This window comes from Hyperoodon ampullatus, assembly GCF_949752795.1.
Source record: "Hyperoodon ampullatus genome assembly, chromosome: 11".
Classification (NCBI taxonomy): Eukaryota; Metazoa; Chordata; class Mammalia; order Artiodactyla; family Ziphiidae; genus Hyperoodon; species Hyperoodon ampullatus.
In genome coordinates this window covers 54,281,440-54,302,889 of record NC_136924.1, presented here as the reverse complement: position 1 = coordinate 54,302,889, position 21,450 = coordinate 54,281,440, and the positions used below count along the sequence as shown (strand labels likewise).

General features: G+C 36.4%; 1 protein-coding gene across 1 annotated transcript in view; it reads left to right on the top strand.

Moving 5' to 3' along the window:
* SENP1 (SUMO specific peptidase 1) overlaps window positions 1–21,450 on the top strand; it is a gene marked incomplete at both ends in the record, with an annotated part of 55,746 nt that overhangs the window by 3,438 nt on the left and 30,858 nt on the right. The window contains 7 exons of the mRNA XM_079714716.1: window positions 134–181; window positions 2,091–2,221; window positions 3,263–3,344; window positions 8,463–8,622; window positions 12,616–12,787; window positions 20,151–20,254; window positions 20,337–20,623. Coding sequence (XP_079570842.1) covers window positions 134–181; window positions 2,091–2,221; window positions 3,263–3,344; window positions 8,463–8,622; window positions 12,616–12,787; window positions 20,151–20,254; window positions 20,337–20,623 — 984 coding nt within the window. The remainder of the gene's footprint in view (window positions 1–133; window positions 182–2,090; window positions 2,222–3,262; window positions 3,345–8,462; window positions 8,623–12,615; window positions 12,788–20,150; window positions 20,255–20,336; window positions 20,624–21,450) is intronic.

The window sequence follows — 21,450 nt, the reverse complement described above, 5'->3', positions numbered from 1 at the left end:
CAGCTTGCCTTACCATGTTATATTTTTCTCCACTAAGAATACAGGTGTCACTTCTGAGTGGCTTCCTGTTCTGTAATGACATGAAAGAGATGTTTCAGAATGTAACATTTCTATTTTCTGTCTTCTTTTATAGGACTTTGTATCTTTGCTGAAGTCAGTGATGTGAAAACACCTGACATGGGTAAGACTGACTATGAAGTGGTGTTCAGTCCTTTTAGTTACTCTGATTAGATAAGCTGGAGTGAAAGAATATTTGCATCTTTGTGCTTAATAATATTTTCAATATTTGTGTCTTTGTGCTTAATAATAATTTTAAAGGAGATCTCATCCTTACTATGTAATACAGTATACCAAACAATTTTCTTTGGTTGGGATATTGTTTACAGCAACATTTTAAAGCATTTTGTCATTCATTGTATTGAAAAAGCTAAATACACAGTAGCAAGCATTTCTGTGTGCAAGGCCTTGTTTTTTAAGTCCTTAAAATACCTAATAGAGTAAGTCCCCTACATACAAACCTTCAAGTTGTGAACTTTCTTTTCAAAGATGCGAACGTGCGTTTGCGTGTCCAGTCACGTAAGTTAGTTCACGTGTCTGGCGTACATTGTCACTTGCGTGCATCCTCTACAAGTCTTTGTGCTTTTGTGTACTTTACTGTACAGTACTGTATAGAGTACAGTAGTACAGTGTCTTTATTTCAAGCCCAGGATGTCTGGAAGCAAGCGTAAAAGCAGCAGTAATGTAGGTGGTACTGCTAAGAATCACCAGCCGTCTTATTGCACTGTACTACTGTACTTTTCAAGTTACTGTAAAATTAAAAATGTTTTCTTTATTTTTTGTGTTTGTTTTTTATGTATTATTTGTGTGAAAAGTATTATAAACCTATTATAGTACAGTACTATATAGCCGATTGTGTTAGTTGGGTACCTAGGCTAACTTTGTTGGACTTACAAACAAATTGGACTTAACGGACGTGCCCTCGGAACGGAACTCGTTTGTATGTAGGGGACTTACTTTAGTACCTAGTAGGTACTATTATTATCTCCATTTTGTTGACAGAGAAACTGAGACACAGAGGTTAAGAAACTTGCCTAGGATCACACAGCTATAACTGGCAGAGTCAGGATTTAAACTCAGGGACTGGTTCCAGGGTCCTTGTTCTTTAGTACTATTATACTGCCTTCTATGTGATAAATAATTTGATTAAGGTAAAATTTAAATTTCATTTAGCTAGTGGCATTGAGAATTAATTGTGATTGGAACATTTTCTGCTATTCATAGTACTTTATGTCTATAACAGGGAACAGTATAAGGTCAAGACTAGTAGTCAGTTTAGGAATAGGTTGAAAAATCTATACAGTTTGATCTTATAACATCCCATATGCTCCTTTTAAGTCCACATTAGTCTTCTCTCTACTGTTTTTTCCTTTTGTTTAGTCTACCTTCTTTCTCCTGGTCATTTGTTTCCCTTTTCTCTCATTGCTGATAGCAGTATAAATCACTGAGTTCCCTTACTCTCACTTGTTCCTGTTCTAACTCTTTTATGGTAACAAAGGTTTCAAAAATGGTAATAAAGTACGGTTCTGCCACAGTATACAGTAACTGAGCTGATATCTGTTAAGAGCTATATGAATAAATTATGCTTCTTGCAGAAAAAATTTTCAAGTGGATTAAATTTTAAAGTATGTTGTTGAGTTGAAACAGAGGAAATAAACCAGGGTTAAGAGTATTTGCTTTGAATGGTGAAATTTTTTCCCCGTTTTTTTTTTTTCTACAGTTAAAATAAAAATTTTCTTTTGGGAAAATTTCATTATTTTTAAAACTTTGAATTAAGCTCTTTTTATTCTTGTACAAGTTTTGAACTATTTAGTAGATGATCTCGATTCCAAATTAACCAATTTCTGCACATGGGCCTGTTTTTTTTAACAGTGACATTTTGAGATTTCTTGCCAAGAGTTATGAAGGAGCGGTTTTATTTGACTGTAGAGGTGTTTGGGGGAAATCATTTTTATTAGGTGAAAAGATTGGTTCATAGGAAAGTAGGTATTGAAGAATTATGTGACTTGAACTAATCCGGACTCTTTCCCCAGATGATACTGCTGATAGGCTGAGGATGGATGCTGGAGAAGTAACTTTAGTGAACCACAACTCCATATTTAAAACCCATCTCCTGTCACAAACAGGTTTTCCAGAGGACCAGCTTTCACTTTCTGACCATCAGGTTAGTATTAATTTTCTTTCCTTAATTAATGAATTATTTTGGCTTAAGTTTTCATCTGATAGAGTTTAAATGCCACACTCAAAAGCACAGGAATATATGTAAACTTTTTACAGTCAGTAATGCTAGTATTTGGAATTCTATTTGATACATTAAAGTTAAATAAGAGCCAGGCTATGTATAAATTCTTGGAGAATGATACCTTTTAGAAACTCTTTATTATTCCTCTGAATATTACAATTACTAATACACAGATCAGCGTTCTTTTAAACTGGTGTCTTAAAATTGCTGAGCGTTAAATGGGGGGAAACTATGAAAATATACAGTACCTCTGAAATTTCTCTGTTCTATAAAGCTTAGTTTCTCAAGGGACCAGCAGCAGCATCACCTGAGACCTTATTAGAAGAGCAGAATCTGAGGCTTTACCCCATACCTACTGAATCAGAATCTGCAGTTTAAAAAAGCTCCAAGGTTTGAGGACTGTTAATAAAGCAGTCTTTCTCAGTAGGAAGCCATTACTAATTAGGATGAGACCATTCCTTGCTGTGTGCAGAATGTTTAGCATCCTTGGGCACTAAATACCTGTAGCATCTGCCCCCAGTAATCATTTTGATAACTGAATATATATCTACACATTTCCAGATTTGTACTGGGGTGCAGCAGCACCTCTGATTAAGAACTGTCCTGTAAAGTTATCAAGAGAATCAAAACCAGGTTGATTTTGTCAGCTGCTTTGATATGTGATACACCTGGCTTTGAGAACAGGATATATTAAATACGTATTACCTTCTAATGAGCATTCTTTGAATTAAGTTGTATAACAGATATTTTGCCTATTTTTCCCCTCGAAGCCTTAATCATTTCATCATGTTTTCCTTTCTTACTAGTATGTAGCTTAATTTATTTATAATATATAGAATTATAATTAATTATATTACATTCTGAAATATGTCATAATCTTGTTTAATTATATATTTTTCCTAGTGTATGTTTTTTTTTTATTGTAAAAAATATGGTTTAAGAAAAAACTTTTGTTTTGTTTAGATTTTACCTTCCAGGCAAGGAAATTTGGACCGATCTTATACTTGTTCTACAAGAAGTGCAGCTTATCCAAATTATTATTCAGGTATGACACATTACTTGGAGTCAAGGCATTTCTACCTTTCAGACTTCTTCCTAGAAAGTTGTTTGTGTTTACTGTCTCTAAAAGTGAAAACATTGTCAAAAGCAAAATGGTATTTTCTCCACTAAAACATCATTTTAATGAGCTCTCTGTGTATGGTTGCTATAATACTTCACAGATCTAGTCTCAACCAGATATTTTTTAAAGGGAGATTTTTTTTTAGAATCCATTCTCTTACTTGTCTATTATGCCCTTGTTAAAAGCAATACAGTTTTGTTTTTGGCTTTTGGGGTTTTTTTTTTTTTTAGATATGTGTATGTGATGTAAAGGTTACTTGTACTGATTTGAAGCACAGAGCTAGCCTATTTGTATTCTGCTTGAAATCATAAATCCTGAAAATTTATTTCTACCCAAGCTTGTCCCTCCATTAGGGCAGGAAATGTTAACTACATGTTTCTGTCTAGCACCTGCCACAGCCATGCTTGCATATTCAAGGGCTTGCCTTTTCAACTTGTGATCCATGACAGAAGTCAGCATTCTCTAGGCTTTTCCTAGCCCCTGGCCTGCCTGACTTTTCATCTGCCCCCTTTCTAAGGTTTGGATTTCCAATGATCTGGCTCTGTCTTGGGGAAACTTAAGAGTTTTTTATTGGTTAGTCTCCTGGCAGTATGACCCAGGAAGATTATAGTGGTCTTCCAAAGTCTTTTCACTCCTCATGCTTTAATCTCCTCACATGACCCAAGTATGGGAATATTAGCCATACCATTGAACCTGTTTCAATGGGATTTTTATAAGGATAAGTTGAGGTAATAAATATGAAATGCAAATAATAATTATTGTTGTTATTTGGCTTCCTCAGGATTCTTTGTCAGCAAGATGAGATCTCCTCCCCTAAAAAGACGTTAGTATGATGCTCTTTTAGATTTATATTATATTTAAATATCATTTAGGTGGGTGGTACTTTACCCTGGGCACTGGATTTCCTCTTCTGGGGTGGGAAATGGTGTCCACATAGTATGTGCATAATTGTATAGAAAAATCAGTTAATTTTTTCAGGAAGTTAACTCTGCCATCATTATTGTTGAAAAGGCCTTTCTGATGAGCAGAGAGCCTGAAATATGGCTTGATAGCTTATTAGTATTGATCATAGGGGAAGGACAGTTGAGTGGATAATATTTTCATTTGAACTCAGGCTGTGTTTGCTTGTAATTTTGTATGCTGATTTACCATTGGACAGAATATTTGGTTTTTGTTTAAAGTAATTGCTTAATAGTAAACAATCATATATAGAAAATTATACTCAAGATCTCCTGGCTAACACACCTCTTACTTAACCCTGTGGTCTTCTCTGTTTTTTTATCTGAGTATATATCTATGTACACATTTTATGATTCAAAATATGTGATTTTTTTTAGCCCAATATATATTTTTTAAATTTTCCATCTGCTTACCTGTTATTCTTCTTATTTACCTTTTTCGGTTGATTTCTCATAATCCATGGAATTTATATGCACATTCACAATCCTTTATGTGCAATTCCAAAATCCAAAAAGCTCTGAAAACCAAAAAATATTTTCATAATTTATTTGACATCTAAACCTGACCTGAGCTCAATTCATTACTTAGCAAAAGCTACATGAACTGACATTTAACTGTTTATGTTTTGTCTTTTATTTATCTCTGTAAATATGAATATTTACACATTTTACTGTAGATATATCAATATGTTTGATAACAGGGTGCTGCTTCAGGTTATACTTAGAAGTGCTACGTAGTACATACCAGGTTATCTTTGTAAAATCCCCCAAATTTTTAATGTAGAAACACAACTGGATCCAGGGGGCTGTGATTTAGGATAATGGGCCTGTATCTTCATTTCCTTCATTTTCTCTATGGTTTAGGTCCCCTTCACCCTCTCCATTTTCAGCTATTATAAATAACATGACTTAAAATAATTTGTTTTAGCTTTTTTCTTTTAAATTTCAGTGGACCCTTGATATTCACAAAGGATATTTCTGAGATCATCTCAGGTCCCTATATTCTTCACTGTGGTGGTATTTAACCAGAGTGCTGGCTTTCTACTCAGTTACATGACTCTTGAGGGTTGTATTTTTTCTGTTTGTCCTCATGCCACAACTTGATCCCTATATCAAAATTTTATGCCAGAGTTTTTATCTCTCACTTGAAGGCCACTTTTTTTAGGAAAAGAAACAGATTCATAACAGTTACTTTATACATGATAATGACTAGAGAATACCAACAGCAAATAATAAAACCATATTGAAATGGGGTTGCTGAGCTATTAGATTCATTCTCTAAAATACAGCCTGAAGCAGAGGATTCAGATTTATGCCTCTGCCAAGTTTAGCCCCTGACCAAGCAAGCCTATGACATGCCACAGACCTTCTAGGTTGCTCACTGACAATCAGAGCTTTCAATCTGTGAATGCCAAGGGTCTGTATACTTTTTTCTTATAATAAAGACTTTAATTCAGATCTTTTTACTGTGTACTTTTTTAACTTTGTTCCTTTGCCACACCCATTCTTGTTCATTACAAGTCCTGCAGAATATTGTCTCTTATCTCCTATTCTTTTCCAATAATTTCCACATTGATTTCTGTGGTCAGTCACCTTGAGACTTACCTCTTGATTGGACTAGATGTGGGTCCCCAGTTTACCTGCCTCAGTCTCCTCATTCTGACTGTACTGGTCTTTGTCTCCTCTCCTACCTTACTATCCTCCTTCACTAAGAGATGAAAACAAACACAGGAAAAACTCAAACTTCAGAACCTAGAGTCTGGAGCTTCCCATTTATACTTTACTGGATCTGCCTCTCTGTATCAAGCTTTTTAAATATTTGCTTTTTAATCTCAAGATTAGACTGTTAAAAACATTTTTTTTAATTTAGAAAGCAGAGAAAATGCAACATTTTCACTTTAATAACTTAGTGCTGGTCAGACTTGAGGACCTCTTGATTTTATTAAGAGCACAATTGAAAAGAAAATTAAAACATTTTAAACCTTAAAGAAAAGTAGCTTAAGATGAAAAGAAATGATTTTGCTCATGCTTAGAATCATTGTCAATGTCTTATCTTTGGAAAATATGTTAAGTTAGGTTGCCAAATAGGCATTTAGTAGGTAAGGTGAATTAAAGCATCCTGTATTCATAATAACTAAATAAATCTGAAAGTTAACAGGAGCAACTGATGGTTACTTTCATACTAAGTGATTGCCTGACACACTTTTTTTTAAATATAAAATTTCATTATGTCCATAAAATTACTGCCTGTCCTTGTAGAAAATTTGTAGAGAAAAGTAGAAAAATCCCCATCATTCTATCATTGGAACACAACCAAAATTAAAATTTTGGTGTATTTCCCTATAGTTCTATGTGTGTGTATGTACACATAAGTAATCTTATTTGTGACATTTGCAATCTGACTTCTTAATGATGACAGAATACTGGGTTAAACTGTCAACTAAAAAAGAATGTGTGCAGCCTCCTGTTGGCCCCTTTCTAGCTTTGCTTGATCCCATCAGCAGTAGAGCACTGTTCAGTGATTTCGTTGAGTGGGGATGGAACCACCTTATTCTGGTGAAACAGATTGCCTGATCCTGTGCTTTTCCCTTGAATTTTAAAGCCCAAACCTCTGTCAGATGCCATTGAGGAGGCTACTCTGGTTTATCCTTGGTCTCAAATTTGCATTTTTTGGTAGACTTATTCCTCAAGTAGACATCTCTAGTTAGATCATTCCCTAATCAAATTTTAACAAAAAAAAAAAGTATGAGAGAGGAAGATTTCTACTGTTATTACTTTGCTTAAAGATAATGATTTTCTGGTCCTTTAATGAAACTCATTTTCATTAGCCTCACGTCTCTTATTTTTATAGTAATAGTAATAGATGTCAAGCATAGTTGTTGATTACAAAGGGAAAAGGTTGTAATTCATTTTGAAAGTAAATTTAATTTAATTATTAATTAGGTCATCCACTGGTGCATCAACTGGTACTAATACCACCCCTGACTGCTGCCTTTTTTCCATCTTATTTAGCCTAAATTCTGATAATCCTGATCAGCTTAAAAAAAAAATTCCAATACAATACAAAACTGATACTTTTGTCAGCTGCCAAACTTTTTGGATAGAGTATCAAAAGCTATGTTAAATAGTTTAAGTAACATAAATACGTAATATTGTGCAAAGTTCCATAGTAAAATGCTTTGAAAGAGGATCCTCAAAGTGATGTTGGCATTAGACAAAATTCAGGGAGTAGAGAGTTACATTTTTGTCTTTCTACTGGTGCTCCTCAGTTACGTAGCCTAACATCTGAAGTTATTTTGAAGGTGTTGTTTTAAATTTTCCCATCCTGCTGATGGAGAGAGGAGGCTATAAAAATTATTCTACTCCTAGCTGAAACTTTGAAAGATTTTTATCACCCCAGTTTGTAAGCCACAAGTCAGAAAATTCAAATAATAATTAATCCTCGCTTAGTCTGATTGCAATAGCAAGCATCCGAGTACTGATATGTCTGATGATTATAACATTAAGTGACTGAAGGTTATCATACCAGAACCAAATGCATAATGATGGGTCATTCCTGCCATAAGCCGGCCAGAATAAGCAGCAATTAGGTTATCTCTGCTCTTAGACAGAGCCACTGAGTCGTGAACATGGTAATTAAAACAAGAAAGTGACACCAGCTGCTTATTAAGCAATAACTGTTGTTCATTTGAATTACAATTCTCCTTGGCCCTCCACCTGCTTTCTTACTGGTCTGGCCTACCTTCTTTCAGGCCCAGGCCTGGGAGTGCTTGCAAGATATAGTTGGGGTAAAATGTTGACTTTTGGTGGACACCACGGAGTCACATTGATGCAGATAAGGCACATGGCTGTGGCAGGATTCAGCTCCTTCATCAATTTTCAGGTTAGTATGGCTGAATCAATTATAGTTTGTAGAAGTTCCCTTACTGAAGACTTTACTGGCAGTTGAGACCGGGATCTTTCTTCCATTAGAGACATGGTGATATGCCACATTACTTTGGAATACAATGTTGGACATGGTTGCAGTCATATGGAGAACAAGTATAGGTATTTGTTTGATTTATTCAAACTTTTATTCTTCTAGACAACCCTTCCTCAGACAGTTTTCTTGGCTCAGGAGACCTAAGAACCTTTGGCCAGAGTGCAAATGGCCAGTGGAGAAATTCCACTCCAGCATCAGGTTCAACTTTACAAAAATCAAGAAACAGCCGAAGTCTTTACCTCGAAACCCGAAAGACCTCAAGGTAAGTATTCTGGCTGCTCAGTTCACAAGGTCTTCCTCCAATATAAGGGAAAATGGCTATAAGATAGTTGTTACATTGGCATTTTTAAAAAGTAACACCACTTTTGAACTTTAAACCATAGAGATACGGACAAATTCATTTTGAACTTTCAACTTTTAATTTATTTGGTCCTGGATTTTGGTGACAGCCAAATCTTATAATTAGAGGGAGTTTTGAGGGAAATCTTGGTGGATATGAGTGTATTGGGACCCTTCAGAATCAATATGGCTATTTTGAACCTTAAAGTGCAAATTGATCAATTTCTGCAACTTCAGTAGCAAAGAAACCAGCATTTTGTAGGCTCTCATGTGAGCAGAGACCTGACTTAAACCAAAGCAACCTTACACCTTAGTCAACTACTTCTATTGTAAAATTAGACTCAGAAAGAACTTGATCATATTTAGCCTAACTTATAAGCCCTGCTTATTCCCTCACCAAACTTCTACTGATTATTAAAGGCAGATGAAGTTTGGGCTAGAAACTTTTCCCTCAAGTACTTTATTATATTAGTAAATATTTCTTTTTTAATATGGTATTTATGACTTCTTAAGTATTACTCTGGTGATGGATTTTAGGCATGTGGGATCATTCAGTTTCCTGCTTAGTCAAAGCTAAGCTTTCTGGTGCTGATTGAAACCAACAAGATGGTTTTTATTTTATGATTATCAGCACATGGACTCTGGAAACATGTGTGAGTACTCCCAGGGATTGTCTTCCCCACTTCTTAATATTTTTAAAAATTACATAAGAATTCATTAACACAGTCACATTGTAAAAGTTAAAACATTGCCAATAAAGCCAAAGATCCCTTGACCACTGCTCACAATCTTACTCCCTTCCCCTTCATGCGTTTCCTTCCAAATCTTTTCCTATGCTTGTTTCTCTTTCACTTTCTCTTGCTTAGATATAGAATGATATATATGCTGTGTAATACTATAAAATGTAAAATATGTTATCTTCATTAAAGATATTCTGTATGCATCATTTGGCAAGTTGCTTTTTTTCCTCAATAATGCCATGCTGTTATTTTTTTAAATAATGTTATTACAGAAACGGTGCGCATGCTTTGTACAAAATCAGAAAATACAGATAAGCACAAATAAACAATAAAAACATCATATTCCCACCAGTCAGAGGTCACCTTTGTAATGTGTTAGTACATGTCCTTCCAGATATTTTTCTGTTTGCACACAGTTTTTTCCAAAAATGAGTTCATGTTGTTCATATACTCTTTTGTAATCTTTTTCAGTCAATCATCTTCTCTTTTTCATTCAGTAAATTTTATCTTATACACTGAATAAGTTATATTTAAGTTTTCCTAGTTGACCCCAAAGTATCCTTTACAGCTAGTTTGTCCAAAGCAGTATGCAGTTTAAAATCGCCTCTGGTATTTATCACCCTTAAGTCTCTTACAATCTTGAACAGCACCCCCTTTTTTTATGACATGACTTTTTTCTACATAATGTTCCACCTTTTGGATTTGACAAGTTGCTTTCCCATAGTATCATGATTTTGTCCTCTATCCTCTGTATATTTTATAAACTAGATTTTTGACTTTAATAAAAGCTGATGCTGTGTTACATCATATTAGAAAACCTACAGTCCTATCATCAGTGATGCTGGATTGACCTCTAGATTAGAGTGATAGTGCTCTGGTCCTTAATTGTACAGTTAGGTTTTCTTCCCCCTTGTGACTAGAATGTAATCTAAATGAGGTTACTTTGGCATTTTATGAACGACCAGTTTCAAATCAGCCTAGGAGTTATTAATATCAATTGATAATCCTTAGCTGATAGTAATTTTTTAATTGAGGTATAATTGACATATAACATTATATTAGTTTCGGGTGTGCAGCATAATGGTGCAATATTTGTATATTGATCACCACAATAAGTTTAGTTAACATCCATCACCATACATGGTTACAAAAATTTTTTTTCTTGTGATGAGAACTTTTAAGATCTACTTTCTCAGTAACTTTCAAATATGAAATATGGTATTATTAACTATAGTCACCATGCTCTACATTACATCCCCATGACTTACTTGTTTTATCACTGGAAGTTTGTACCTTTTTTTTTTTTTTTTTTTTGCGGTACGCGGGCCTCTCACTGTTGTGGCCTCTCCCGTTGTGGAGCACAGGCTCCAGACGCGCAGGCCCAGCAGCCATGGCTCACGGGCCCAGACGCTCCGCGGCATGTGGGATCCTCCCGGACTGGGGCACGAACCTGTGTCCCCTGCATCGGCAGGCGGACTCTCAACCACTGCGCCACCAGGGAAGCCTAGTTTGTACCTTTTGACCTCCTTTGACCTGATGATAATTTTAGTAGTTAATGAAGTAGTATTTTTCTAATTTTATCATTTCTTTTACACTAATTAATTGGCACTCTGCTATAAGAGAGAGCTTTTTTCCTCATTGGTTAGGGCTGTTTGGTTACCCTGAAATAGTTTTCCTACTGGGAAGGCAGGGTATGTGATTAGATCTTTCTTTTGCATTACCAATTTTCAAAGTAAGTTTTTTTTTTAATCGCCCCTTCATGTGGTTCAAATGAATTTTTCTGTTCTTTTTTCAGTGTCATGGATTCAGTGTGTTTTAATCCACGACTACAATCATTATTCTTTTAATGCTTACATTCTCACAACTTTGGCTAGTGGAAGTTCCTTCAGGCTTATGTCTGTGCCTGACTCAACTTCGTTAGTTGTTGGTAGCACCCTTGCTTTCTGGCATCGCAAGTGCTCTCATACTGTTTCTTTAGGAAGAAGAATCTTTTGCATTAAACACACACACACACTCTAGGAGAAATAACTACAAAAGACATTGTGGGGAATTCATTATATCTTTACCAAGCAAATTATATTGCCCTTGCCATTTTTTCCTAGCCATTATCTACCCATCTTAAGAAAAGAACCGTGTTTCTGAAATTCCAAGTTCTTGCTCCTTTCCCCACTCTAACACACATAGGAAACATTACAGTTTGAAGAGTCAGAGGGAATAGATGTACTTTTTAATTTTCTTTAGACCTAGTCTGATTTCATTTGGATCAGACCACATGTACTGATTTAAAGAGTTCATTTCAATAAGTTCAGCTTAGTCAGCTATGTACTTTACTCTTCATCCTCAGCAGAAGGAAAGAAAATTAATTATATTGAGCACAAGTACTGTGCTGGGTAATGATATTTGAAAAAGAGCACATAGAAAAAAACTTTAAATTATTAACCTAACCTTAGAGATAAAACTGGATTTTGAGTTCACAAAAATATTTTTCTTGCCAATTTTTCCCATTATTTGAGGCATGTATGGTATAAAGAAACAAAGCAAAATTCTCCTTCAAAAGAGGTAGATAGTGAGGGCAGAAGGAGCAGTCAGTGATGCAGCCTCATAAAAAGCCTTCTAGTTTTTTTTAATGGAGGATGGGAGCCCTCTGTTGGTCTTTTAGGAAACTTAAATTCAATTGAAAAACAGTTGAGAAGCTTCAGCTTTATCCATCTTTGCATATTTAATCTTAAAATAATTCCCTCCAAAAGGCTGGGAGAGGGGACTGCAGGGAGTAAATAGAAAGTGTGTGCATATTAGCACACCTAGAACCCAGGTGCATACCTAGAACCCAGGTGCATACCTAGAACCCAGGTTTTCTGAAGAAGTCTAATCTGATAGGCTTTTTGTCATACCACACAGGTCTATGGTTCCTGACCAAAGGAACTTATAGATGGAGAAGCTAAGAAATACAATTTTATGTGTTTGATAATTACATAGTTTGGCAGTTTAAGACCTCCTAAGTGGCAGAACCTAATGCAGCAACTCATGTATCATTTCTTGTGTATTTCCCTCACAGGGTACATCTGTCATTCTGCTAATTTTTTGTTTTTGTTATTTCTTAAAAGTGAAAATAATCACCTGGTTAGATTTTTACTTACTGTTCTTGTCTTTTCTTACAAACTTTTTTCTTTTTTTAGTGGATTATCAAACACTTTTACAGGAAAGTCAAACCATCATTGTCATTTGTCTGCATATGAAAAATCTTTTCCTATTAAGCCTGTTCCAAGTCCATCTTGGAGTGGTTCATGTCGTCGAAATCTTTTGAGCCCCAAGAAAACTCAGAGGCGACACATTAGTACAGCAGAAGAGGTAAGGAAAACCTGCAACAAAAGCTACTAAAAGACTCTCCCTACATTCAGCCATTTGTTCCCTCTGGCTTAGATGTTTATTAACCATTCCATTAATCCTTTCTGTGTTTTTTTTTCTTTCTTAATTGCTCTTTTTGAGTGCCAGCATCTCTTCTAAAGAAAGTAAGGAGATATCTTAGCAGGACTTCAGTATTTTTCTTACCATCTTCTATTCCTGTTGGACAGCACACTTAATCTTCAGTATTGTCTGAGTGGCTTCTCATACATCAAACTATCTCTGTTCTCTTTTGAACCCTTATTAAAGCTCTAGTTTCATGTGGCAAAGCTGTTAACCTTGCTGGATTTGATACCTGCCCTTCTTACTAGGGTAATTTTTCCTCAATATAAAAGAAAAATCAAGAAGCCAGCTAAATAATTTACATCCTTTCATTTGAGTAAGATCTTTGAGATCATAAACTTTCTCCACAAGAAAGATGTTGTGTTGACACTGTGTTATATTCATTCAGTAAACTTAGGAAAAAATCAATTCCTTATATATAACATATAATTTATACAATAAGGAGATGTGCTTACACCTGTTCAATTAAATATTTATTGTGCATCTAGTCAGGTTTGGACTGGTTGCTGTGGAGATACAAATGAATAATAATGACCTCATACGTATATAGCATTAGAGTTTCCAGTGTGCTTTCCACATGTATTATTGTTTTGAATTATTTTAACCTTGTGAAATAGGTAGAGATGAGGTAATAACCACATTTTACAAAGTTGGAAAGTAAAGGTCAGAGGTCACACAACTAATAAATGGCCAGCCTGCAGCCCAGTTCTTCTACAAGAGTCTAGAAGGTATGCTTTCTGTTATACAGCATGGTTATGTGGTTCCTGTCCATTGGTGCTTACAGACCGTGGAGTCAAGAATATAGCATTATGTGCTAAATAATTTTGTAATTTGGCGGTGAAGATCTCTTAGGTGGCAAAACTTGATTATTTGTTACATAGTTAGTTTAAAGTGCTGTATATTTTTTGGTTTTAAATTTGTATTGAATCTAAAATATTCAAGCAGAGGATGACAGAGCTAGTAAATCATAATTATCAGGGGGAAGGATAGACAAGAAACTGGCACCAGTTGCATTTGGTGATAAGAGCTGAGCAACAGTTATGAAAGGGCGATTTATTTTTCACTGTACCTTTTGTAACATTGAATTTAGCACGATCTGCGTATCAGTTATTACATACATAAATAATTCTTTTTTAGTTACTGGAGCTGTGGGGGTTGTGCTTGTGCTAGAGTGCAGGCAGCCAGCAGGGTACCGAGAGACTTGTGGGGACTGAGACGGTAACAGCATGGCAGCCGGTACAGGCCTCCCAAACCCGTCCCTGCCCCGTGTGGCTGCTGCTGGCATCACCAGTGCCCTTTAGAATGTGTTCATTGTAAGCCCCCCATTCACCCACTAGCCAATCAGTCCTTGGGACCACTCAGCCCCTCCTCCTTTCACCTCCACTTCCAGCCTGAAGACTTGGGCTGACCCAATACTTTCATCCTTCCAATCCACCTTCCAGGCCACAGGCTGGGTCAAGGGAGGAGGACATGAAGCTGGTTCCTCTTTCCTTCTGCAGTGTCAAAAAGATGCTAAGGATTGAACCTATCCTATGGAACAAGAGATGCAGGGAATTTTGCCTCAGTTGTTTTTAGGTCTATAATCTGCTATGAAAAGCAAGTCACCTATAGTGTAGGAATATGGAGTAACCCATATTATATGCACGAGATGAAATATTGGACCAAACTTTATTAAATGAAACTCTCAACAGATGATTTAGATATTTAGTCTTGGATATTACAGATAATCCAGGTTAAAAGGTTACTTTTTCCCCCTGGACTAAAATTATTGATGGGAGCTTATAAGCTGGAGGAAAAGTTATTTTCCATGGAAATATTGGGATCTCCAAGAGACATCTGTTGCTTATGTTAAAGAAGGAGAATTGTGTATGAATCTTACTTCTGGAGTTGTCTAACACCTTCAGGAATATGAAGCTATCTGCGGAATTAACATGTCACCACTGTGCTGTTCAGTCTTACAACGGGTTTGAAGATAATACATGAGGAAGAGGAATTTGGAAATACGCAGGTGGTGGCTCTACCACCACTTGGCTGATGGCTGATTGAAGGGCAACATTAAAGAACGATACTATCCAATAGGGCAGGGGTCCCCAACACACCGGCCACAGACCGGTACCGGTCCCTGGCCTGTTAGGAACTGGGCTGCACAGCAGGAGGCGAGTGGCCGGTAGGCAGTGAGCAAGTGAAGCTTCATCTGTATTTACAGCTACTCCCCATCGCTCACATTACCGCCTGAGCTCCGCCTCCTGTCAGATCAGCGGTGGCATTAGATTCTCGTAGGAGCTCGAACCCTACCGTGAACTGCGCATGTGAGGGATCTAGGTTGCACGTTCCTTATGAGAATCTAATGCCTGATGATCTGAGGTGGAGCTGAGGCAGTGATGCTAGCACTGGGGAGCGGCTGCAAATACAGATTATCATTAGCAGAGAGGTTTGACTGCACAGAGACCATAATAAATCAATTGCTTGCAGACTCACAAAACCCTGTCAGTGAGTGGCAAGTGAAAACAAGCTCAGGGCTCCCACTGATTGTGTATTATGGTGACTTGTATAATTATTTCATTATATATTGCAGTGTAATAATAATAGAAATAAAGTGCACAATAAATGTAATGCGCTTGAATCATCCCGAAACCATCCCCCCCTCCCCCCGTTCCAAGGAAAAACTGTCTTCCACGAAACCGGTCCCTGTTGCCAAAAAAGGTTGGGGACCACTGCAGTAGGGTTACCACCAGCCACGTGCACTATTTAAGTTAATTCAAATTAAATAAAAGTGTACTTTCTCAGTCACACTAGCCACATTTCACATACTCATTAGCCATATATGAATAGTGGCTACCATATTGGACAGTACAAACAGAGATCATTTCCATTATCACAGAAGATACTCAGCACTGTTACAGATGATGAGAGTTTCTGTTTAGGAAAAAAAAAATATTAAGGACAATAGAAATGTTAAATAGTAAAAACAAGTAGTTTCTTTTCAGTTATATGTTGCTTCCAGACATGCTTCTCTGCTACATATTGAGCAGCATTTTAAGATGTTAGACTGCCTTATAGATGTCACTGATGGTTTTCTTCTTTTTTTTTTTTAAGAAAAACATACTAATTGTCCTTATACTTACTAAACTTTCTTTGGTCCTTTATTAAGTTTGAAACATAACGTTAGCCAACTTCCTTTAACATTTTATCCAACTATAGCTTCCTTTCCTCTCAATTTCCTGATTTGCTTTCTCAATAGAAAATAGTTTAATAAGTTCTATACATAGAAAGATTTTTTTTTTACTTTATACTACCAGATGCTCCAAAAAAGGATTATGTTTGAAGTTTCAAGTGACTTACCTCCTTGCATCTTGCATTTGCTTTTGGTAAAGCCAAATGTTATATGTGTTAAAATTTTGAGAGTTGCTTAGACTGTTCTTTCTTTGTCCGAAATGGTTCTAAATAAAATGTAATATACCCAGCCAGTGTTTTATTGTTTAATGAAACCCCAAAAAGAAAAGTGCCTTGCATCATTTAAACAAAACGTAAATTCTTATAACTTCCAAATAAACATGTAGAACAGTGAAAACTTCTTAACCTTTTTTCTGTAATTTTTTTTTTTTCGGTACGCGGGCCTCTCACTGTTGTGGCCTCTCCCGTTGCGGAGCACAGGCTCTGGACGCGCAGGCTCAGTGGCCATGGCTCACGGGCCCAGCCGCTCCGCGGCATGTGGGATCCTCCCGGACTGGGGCGTGAACCCGTGTCCCCTGCATCGGCAGGTGGACTCTCAACCACTGCGCCACCAGGGAAGCCCTGTAATTTCTTTTTTAAACCATAAATCAGTTTAAACAGAAAGTATGGGATTTGAAGGAGTTCAGATAATTATTTGGAATATGGATTTATTTCTGTTCATTTTATGTTGTCTAATGACTAAGGTTGTTCAGGCTCAGACAGCAGCTTTTCTTTGAAGATACATTTATTGGGGAAAAAGATTTGTGGGGGACTTTTGTGTGTGTTAAATTATTTTTAAAAATCAACTCTGCGTTCAGTTAATCTAGATTTCTTGTAATTTGCATTAGCTGAGTTGCTTAATGGCTCCTTGGTTTATTCATGTTTTATTTATGAGTATAAAAAAAAATTTTTTTTTTTTGGCTGCGTTGGGTCTTCGTTGCTGCACGCAGGCTACTCTTCGTTGTAGTGTGTGGGCTTCCCATTGGGGTGGCTTCTCTTGTTGCGGAGCACGGGCTCTAGGCGCATGGGCTTCAGTAGTTGCAGCTGCGGGCTCAGTAGTTGCAACATGTGGGCTTAGTTGCTCAGCGGCATGTGGGATCTTCCCAGACCAGAGATCAAACCCGTGTCCCCTGCATTGGCAGGCGGATTCTTAACCATTGCTCCACCAGGGAAGTCCTAAGCATAAAAATTTATTTCAAGAAAACATTTCGCTATGTGATATCAGGAAGGAGGGAAATGTTTCTAACTTTTTATGGTTTAAGTCTTTTTTAAAAAAATTTTATTGGATTATAGTTGATTTACAGTGTTGTGTTAGTTTCAGGTTTACAGCAAAGTGATTCAGTTATACATATATTTATTCTTTTTCAGATTCTTTCTCATATAGGTTATCACAGAATATTCAGTAGATTTCCCTGTGCCATAGAGTAGGTCCTTGTTGGTTGTCTATCTTATATATAGTAGTATATGTACGTTAATCCCAAGCTCCTGATTTATTCTTCCCCCCACCTCATGTTTCCCCTTTTGGGTGAAGTGTTTAGGGTACCACAAATAAAGGTCCTTTCTTACCTCATTATTCTTGGTGTTCTCTGGAGGTCTTTAAGTGATGGGCATATTTTTTATTTTCCCTTGGTATGCAGAGTAACCTCCTACACCAGTTTATCTGCTTTACTTTGCTCCCTATGTTATGATAATACAGTCAAAGCTTTTTAAGATGTAGTTTGTTGGGACAGTGAAAATGAACTAAAATGATTGGGTTAATATCCATGACTCAGGTGTGGTATTCCGCTTACGGTTTCCCTTCCCTCCTTCCATTTTACCACCCCTGAAAACAACATACTGTTAACCCCATAGTATAGTGGATTAGGTTACTTGGTGTAGTGGGAAGGTGGAGTCAAGATTTACATGGAGGGGTATTCAAAATTCCAGTCATTAAAGTGCCAGATAACACAGCTTTCCTGTATATAGATCGCAGTGGAGTTGGTTGGCAAAGATCTCTCTTACAATCTAATAATCTGTAATGATGCTTCATTCTTCATATTATCTACTTGAAGAATCTTCATAATAGCCAATTTATGTTTTAATAAAGAGGCATTTATTTTAATTATGGTTTTTAATACTGTAGACAGTTTCTTCACAAACACTAAAAAAGACCACCATCATCTTGAATATAATATTAATGTCTAAGGGATAAAATAATGGTGTTTATTTTCTTCATATAGAACATTGCAAATTTGTTTTTTCTCTTGGGTCTATTTTGCCACCAAATGCTCAACTAGTTCTACCTTTTCTGATCACTCAACTATTCAGATTTAAGGATATCTCTTTCTCATAAGGAGTTGTCATTGCAGCACAGTACAAGATGTATCTTGTTAGATCAGTAACATTATACTGACAATGTAATTGAAATTTACTATGTACAAAAAAAAAGATTCAAGAAGAAAAATTTTAGTGTCTCTTTACCTTTGCATAGATAATTGCATTATTGTGCTTTTAAAATTTTATTTATTTATTTATTTATTTATGGCTGTGTTGGGTCTTCGTTGCTGTGCACGGGCTTTCTCTAGTTGCGGCAAGCGGGGGCTACTCTTCGTTGCAGTGCACAGGCTTCTCACTGCGGTGGCTTCTCTTGTTGCGGAACACAGGTTCTAGGCACGCAGGCTTCAGTAGTTGTGGCATGTGGGCTCAGTAGTTGTGGCTCGTGAGCTTTAGAGCACAGGCTCAGTAGTTGTGGCGCATGGGCTTAGTTGCTCTGCGGCATGTGGGGTCTTCCCGGACCAGGGCTCGAACCCGTGTCCCCAGCATTGGCAGGCGGATTCTTAACTATTGCGCCACCAGGGAAGTCCCTTCACTGAGCTTTTAACAAACATTTGAAACTGAATGAAGTGCTTATGTGCATATTGAAATGTCACAGTGTAGGATGTTGCTAGCACTGGCACAAAGTATTAAAATTATTTTGTGAAGATTGGTGCTTGTATTAAACTCTATATAAGATTTTGAAAATACTGGGGCATGTTATTTAATGAATGCAGCCCATTGCTTCAGGGGATCTGTGCAGAGTAGATACTTTACCATGATTATAGTTACAAGTCCTTATGTAATCTGGTTCTCTGCTAAGTGACCTCATTTCTTATTATTCTTCTCCTGATTCACACTGACCTTACTATTCCTTGAGCACATCAAGCATATTTCTGTCTCAGGGCCTTTGCATTTGCTCTGACTCTACCTGCAATACTGTTTATAAATTTCTATGACTGATTTCTTCCTTTGATTTAGGTTTCTATTGAAATATCACCTTTTTAGAAAGGTCTTACCTGTTCTTGCTATTCCTCCTCCATCACTTTCTATTCTCTTATCTTTCATTTTCTTCATACTACTTGACTAGTTTATTTGTCAGTCTTTCACCTGTAATGTAAGCTTCACAAGGGCATGGACTTTATTTTATTCAGTGCGGTATCTTAGTGACTGGAGCATAGTAGGTGTTTAAGTCAATAAGTGAATTATGTTGTAGATGTAAAGTATGTGCTTTTCCCTAAATTCAGTATTGGGGCTTGAGGGGGGAAAAAAGGTAAATAATGAAAACCATCTCTGGAAAATACTTACACTCTTAAAAATTGGATAGAATAGGAAACTTTAGCAAGATATCCCACTTGACTCTTCTGGTTACTTCCTTGTGGTTTTTCTAACAGGTATTAGGAGTCAAGGGATTTGTTGGACTCCTATTTAGAAGTCCTCAAATGTTTTATTTCTGGCACTCTATAAGTGACACAAAAGTGGCCTTCTGCTTTCATATCCTGTAGTTTCTCTATTTACGTATATGCCCCATAATTTTCCAAAATATACTGTCTGGTATTTGCTTCACTCAACTCCTCTTATGTATACTTTACAATTTTCTAGAATATGATTAAAGAACCATAATTCTTAATTATCATGAGGACGCTGACAGAGCTTTGACAGAGCTTCTGGGAGTCTAGATACTACTTTGAGAAACATTTGCCTCATTGGATGTATTTAAGATTTTTTTTTTCTTTTATAGACAGTTCAAGAGGAAGAACGAGAGATTTACAGACAGCTTCTACAGATGGTCACAGGGAAACAGTTTTCTGTAGCCAAACCCACCACACACTTTCCTTTACACTTGTGAGTCACGGAAACATTTTTCAAGTGAATTTAATTCTACATTTTGTTATTTGATATTGAAGTTGTATTCTTCTCTTGCTAGGTCTCGATGTCTTAGTTCCAGTAAGAATACTTTGAAAGACTCACTGTTTAAAAATGGAAACTCTTGTGCAACCCAGATCATTGGCTCTCATGCTTCATCATCTGGATCGGCCAGCATTTTAACTGCCCAGGAACAATTGTCCCGCAATGTGTTTTCCATATCATCTTATACCCCAGATGTTGTTGCATTTGGATCCAAAGATTCTGATCCTCTCCATCAACCCCAACATCACCACTCTCTTTCACATCAGCCAGATAACTTACCAGCTTCAAATACACAATCTGAAGGTAAAAATTGTGTTGTATAACTGTATTTTGAACCCTAATAGCCAATTAACAGTTTATTGGGTCCATGTGAATTATAGGCAAGGTAGTAATACACATGTAACTTAATGAAGATATAGGATACAAGATACCTTAAATACATTTAATTCAGTTAGCTGTGCCACGAGTAAATGAAGCATATAATAAGTAGCTTACTTTTTTCTTACATGGAGATGCAAATGATTTCCTATAATATTTTATTTAAAAGATTAACTTCCTGAGCAGTCTTGTGTCAGAGTATATTAAGCCCAATTACTTCAGTACTGTCTCTGTTTCTAGTACTTTACAATGAAAATTAAGCACTCTGAAGTTCTAGGAGTTTTGGAACATCAATTAAGAACTGAAGTAAAAGTTCTTAAACAAGTACTACTTATAAAACCTGTATAGTAGGTTTATGCATTTTGGAATGGTCATCGGCAAGTTTGGAAAACAAAGTTTTTTACCTTACTTTCAGCTAACCAAAATATTCAGTCTCTTAGCATTCCAGTTAATTAAAAGTTTTGCTCTGGTAGTTTATTTTTTGTTTGCTTAGTTTTCCCCTTCTTTAAGTGTGCGTTATGTGTGTATTTATGGTATGTATTTAGGCATGTAACTTAAAACAAGTTTTTTGTTAAGTGGTTAGACATTAGGGATCTTTTGCTAGATCAGTCTCTAAGGCTCTCCCCTCCTTCTTCAGGTCATTTAATTTTTTTTTAAATCTATTCCTCACTTTCTTAAAATTCTCACTTGGGGCTTAAAATTATTGGTGACATCATTATATAGCTACACATATTCATGAAAACTTAAGTTTT